We start from the raw sequence: 4,527 nt of genomic DNA, 5'->3' as shown, positions 1-4,527 counted from the left end.
CCCCCCCCCCCCAAAAAAAAACAAAACAAAAAACAAAACAAAACAAAAAAACAACTTCTTGGGTTGGCAACCCTGCTTCCCGAGACTGGGTTCACTCCAGTCTGTGGAAGGCGTAGGGAGAAGGGGATGAGAGCAAGGGAGGGGATAGCTGCAGGCCTCTTACATAAAGGTTTTCTAGTCCTGGAAATTTCCCATAAATTCCCAGTGCTAGAAGTGAATGCTTGTTCATACTCTTTATTAGTATTGAAAACAACCAAGCAGAACAAAGATACAAATAAGACTAAACTAACACCTAAGAACGATAGCATCTTTTACACAGAAACTCTTCTACCTTCTTAGAATAAATGTAACTTGATCACACAAACCTCAGCTCTCTCTGTTGATGTTTCATGATAACGACATTGCAAACATCCTTGCTGGAGTCGTGAAGTATATGCTGATTGGGCTATATTAAATAGTTTTCCTTGAGGAACATGTGTGGGTGTTGATGTGGAGGTATGCACACACCATGCACATGTGCTGCCCATTTATTTATTTTTTATCCTTAAATTTATTATCAGTTCCATTTCTGCTGCATCATCCTGGCAATCCTACTGAATTTTTGTAAGACATGCATTTTGTTCTGTTTTTCTTCTGCTTTTAGTACCTTATTTGTAACATGGAGAATATTATTTAGCTATAAAGTAGTATAAAATATCTACTATAAAGTACTGTTTTATCTGAATTGAGCCCTGTTATTCAGTCAAGAAGAGTTCCAGTCACATTAAGTAGGTGTGTACCACTTCAGGCTGTAAGATTCTTTAGCACAAACTTGGGGCTGAATTTTGCATCTTTGGTAGTTGATGGGAAAATTCAAATTAGGCTGTAAGACCTCTGGTACCAAAGTGAACACAGTGCAACTCTCTGAAACCCGAAGGAACTGCAGAGGCTGAAGATCATCTTGTTCTAATATGTCACTCGCAGAAATTAGTTACTAAGTTTATTGCTTATTGTTTGATCTATGCTGTGGTATTACATTGGAGCTTTGTGCACCACACAGCTAAGCAGACAGTTAATAAGGTGACCTTGATGAGATGATCAAAGCTGTTCATGTGCCTGGTTTATATATATATAGTCGTCTTTAATCTAGTGTTTCCCATTACTTTCTGAATAAAATAATATATATTCAGGCTTTCATGCTAAACTGTCTTGGCAGTTCTCAATATTATCTTTGCCAAGTCAACAACGGGGGTCTTAAGTCTTCCTGAACCATCAAACCATACAAGGTTTATTCATCAGGAACAATTGCAGTTTTTGCTGGAGAAGTGAAATAGACATTTCTAATTATTTCAAAAACAATTTCATGACATGGAAGTCTTTTCAGTTGTCAGGGGCAAGTTTTGTATACTCCCCGCTTTATGTAAGGATAAAAGTGGAGAGTAGAGGGAAAAGACTGAATTTAAAAAAATCATTTGGCAAATAATCTCCCATCCCCATCTACCTAGGTTCACCTTTTCTAGCCAATGAAGACGGTGTACTTGGAGGAGTGATAGTTCTTCGATCTTGCAGATGTTCAGCAGAGCCTGACTCTTCACAAGAAAAGCAAACTCTACTAGGTAAGCAATTTTTGTGTGTGTTTGTGTTTAGTCTGGTATAAGTAGGGACCTTCCAAATTCATGATCTCATGGATTTCGCAGATTCTGTGAAATCCGGTATTGCCTGTGAAATCTGGGTGATGCCTGCAAAATCTGTGGGGGAAAAAAAACCTTACAGAAAAGAAAATGCTGGCTCCTCAGAGGGAGACAGCAGTCTTGGGCACTGTGGCAGCCTGGCAGGGTGGGGAGGGGGGCAGACAAGATGGCTGCTACTCTTGCCATTGATTCGTTGCGAGGGCTTCTTGTTGTAGCCCCGCCCCTCCACTGGTTGGTGTTTGATGGACAGTCCTTGTAGTCGATCAGCGTGGGGCACAGGGCCACATAACAGGCAGCCCCTGCAGACAGTGGCAAGGGTTGGGGCCACTGGGGCCCCTTGGCCAATCAGAGGCGTGGGGGGACCTGCTGTGCTCCACCTGTGAAATGGCTGTTCCAGGTCCATGTTCTGCCCATGAAATTGGAGGAGCAGCCCCTGCAAACTAGGTAGGATCCTAGATGCAAGGTATGTACTTCCCAGCAAGGCGGAAATAAAAATGTCATACATGCTTTACTGCACACTGAAAGCTCTATGCAAGTTTACTGGGGTGAAAATACAAGAATATAACTTACTGTTGTTGAAATATTTGTCCCGCTCTCAAAAATTTCCTACTCCAGTGGGGAAAGTTTTTGTTTGTTTGTTTTATATGTCTTTTGTCTTTAGAGAAAGTAAGGTCTATCTTGTAATTTTTAAAGTTACTATTGTAAACTTGAAAATGAGAATTTTACTGGTCTGTATTGTCCTTTTTAATGTCAGAATATTGATTTTGTTCTTCATTCACACTGAAGGTTTAGGGCAAGGTTTTGAAATTGGTGTACTAGTGCTAGCCAAATTCCTTCTGCTGTCCCCATGAAAATTCATGAAGATAAGTTAGATTATCCATTTGCATATGCATAGCAGATACCCCCACATACCTGTATGCTTGATACCCCCACATACCTGTATGCTTCTAAAATGTGTGATCATTCCCCTCTGCAGAGTGGATTCTAGTCCCATTGAATCTCCAGACAGATGGTATAGCCAAAATGAATTCTTTTTCCTGTTTCTGCTGCTGCTTTCCCCCATCAAAATTTCTTTTGGCTTATGGGAGGTTGCACTGGGCTGGGACCCAGAGGACCATGTTTGCCTGTCATCTTGGCTTGTCCATTAAATAATTTGTGTCCTTTACAGCCCTTAAGCCTCCCATTCTTAACCTAGAAGGAAGAAAAGCATCAATCCCATTGCTTTACAGCAGAACTAATTGCAATTGCATATAACCTTATCTGCCACTGCTATTGCAGCCACTTTGTGCTGCTTGAGCCTTAGAAAAGTGCTGCATTCTGGCTGTAGCTGCTCAGTTAAGCATTCTAGCATCAGGCGGGAACATAAGTTAGTCCTTATTCCTGTTTTGACTGTCCTCCACCTGCCCACTAGTGCAGAGATTCTGAAAGTGCAAGGAGGGGCATCAGATCTGTACTATTCCACAGTTAGTGGCTGGTTCCTTTTAGGATCATAAGCGTCACAAGCAGGAACTTCTTGACACTGCTCCAGCCAGTCACATTACCTTTGCATTTTAGAAAGAACCTGCCAAATAAACAATTTGGTTATATTGTTCATATATAACTGTAAAAAGGCTACTGTTTCATATGTAACCTGCTGTTTCCTTATTGTCTTCTCGCTTCGTTGGCCCACACACAATTACATACTCTTGCTGCTAGCTTAACAGCCTTCAATCTCAACTGATTGAGGTTTTCATAGAATTTTGGCATCATCTGGTTTGAACTTCTGTGCATTACTCAGAAATTTCTGAGTCAAGCACAGAGTTAATACCGGTTAATTCGCTTATGCAATAATTTGCCCCTGTTCTTATTCCCTGTTAGTGGCCCCTTCCCAATTACAAACTCCTCATAATTGGTAACTGTTGGATGATTTGCCATTCTTTGCATTCCACCTGGAGTGGTAAATTAACCCAAGTTTACTGAACCTTGTGGTTGAACTGGAGCAGATCTGTCAAAGAGATCCAATCTTGATTTAAAGCAATCAAATGACTTCTTTGCCTCCATTTTCCTGAGCAGGGACTGGATCAGCCCCCCGCACCAGGCCCCCCTTAGGCTCCAGGGGAGGCACACCTAGGCCAAGGGTCAGTGAGGTTCTAGTCAGGGAACGTCTGGAGGGACTGGATGTATTTAAATCAGCCGGTCCGGACAATCTCCACCCCAGAGTGCTGAGGGAATTAGCTGAGGTCATTGCAGGAACCCTGGCACAGCTTTATGAGCGCTCGTGGTGCTCTGGTGTGGTGTCAGAAGACTGGAAGAGGGCCAGCGTGGTTCCTATCTTCAAAAAAGGGAGGAAAGAGGAACCGGGAAATTATAGGTCAGTTAGTCTTAGCTCGATCCTGGGTAAGCTTTTGAGAGAATTATGCTGACACATGTCCATGAGGGCCCAGCAGGAGAGGTTATGCTTAGGGGCAACCAACACGGGTTCATTAGAGGCAGGTCCTGTCAGACCAACCTGGTGGCCTTCTATGACCAGGTCACCAAATCCCTAGATGTAGGGGTAGCAGTGGACATAGTCTTTCTGGATTTTTGGAAGGTCTTCAACACTGTCTCTCACCCCATTCTCATTAAAAAAAAAACTGGGGGACTGTGGTGTTGACACCTACACAGTCAAATGGGTCGCCAACTGGCTGGAGGGCCGCACCCAGAGAGTGGTGGTGGATGGGTCATTTTCAGCCTGGAGAGATGTGGGCAGCGGGGCTCTGCAGGGCTCAGTCCCCGGGCCCGCACTGTTCAACATCTTCATCAGCGACTTGGACGAGGGGGTAAAAAGCACCCTGTTCAAATTTGCTGATGACACTAAGATGTGGGGGGATGTGGGCAC

General features: G+C 43.3%; 1 protein-coding gene across 3 annotated transcripts in view; it reads left to right on the top strand.

Annotated features, from left to right (window-relative positions):
- TASP1 (taspase 1) overlaps positions 1-4,527 on the top strand; it is a 217,456-nt gene that overhangs the window by 160,807 nt on the left and 52,122 nt on the right. For all 3 annotated transcript variants that reach the window (XM_019516244.1, XM_019516243.1, XM_019516245.1), the window contains one exon: positions 1,485-1,595. In XM_019516244.1, coding sequence (XP_019371789.1) covers positions 1,485-1,595 — 111 coding nt within the window. The remainder of the gene's footprint in view (positions 1-1,484; positions 1,596-4,527) is intronic.

The sequence above is a fragment of the Gavialis gangeticus genome, unplaced genomic scaffold (assembly GCF_001723915.1).
Source record: "Gavialis gangeticus isolate Ggan-Ray unplaced genomic scaffold, GavGan_comp1, whole genome shotgun sequence".
NCBI lineage: Eukaryota > Metazoa > Chordata > Crocodylia > Gavialidae > Gavialis > Gavialis gangeticus.
The sequence above is the reverse complement of the archived record's forward strand: the minus strand, read 5'-3'. Positions and strand labels throughout refer to the sequence as shown.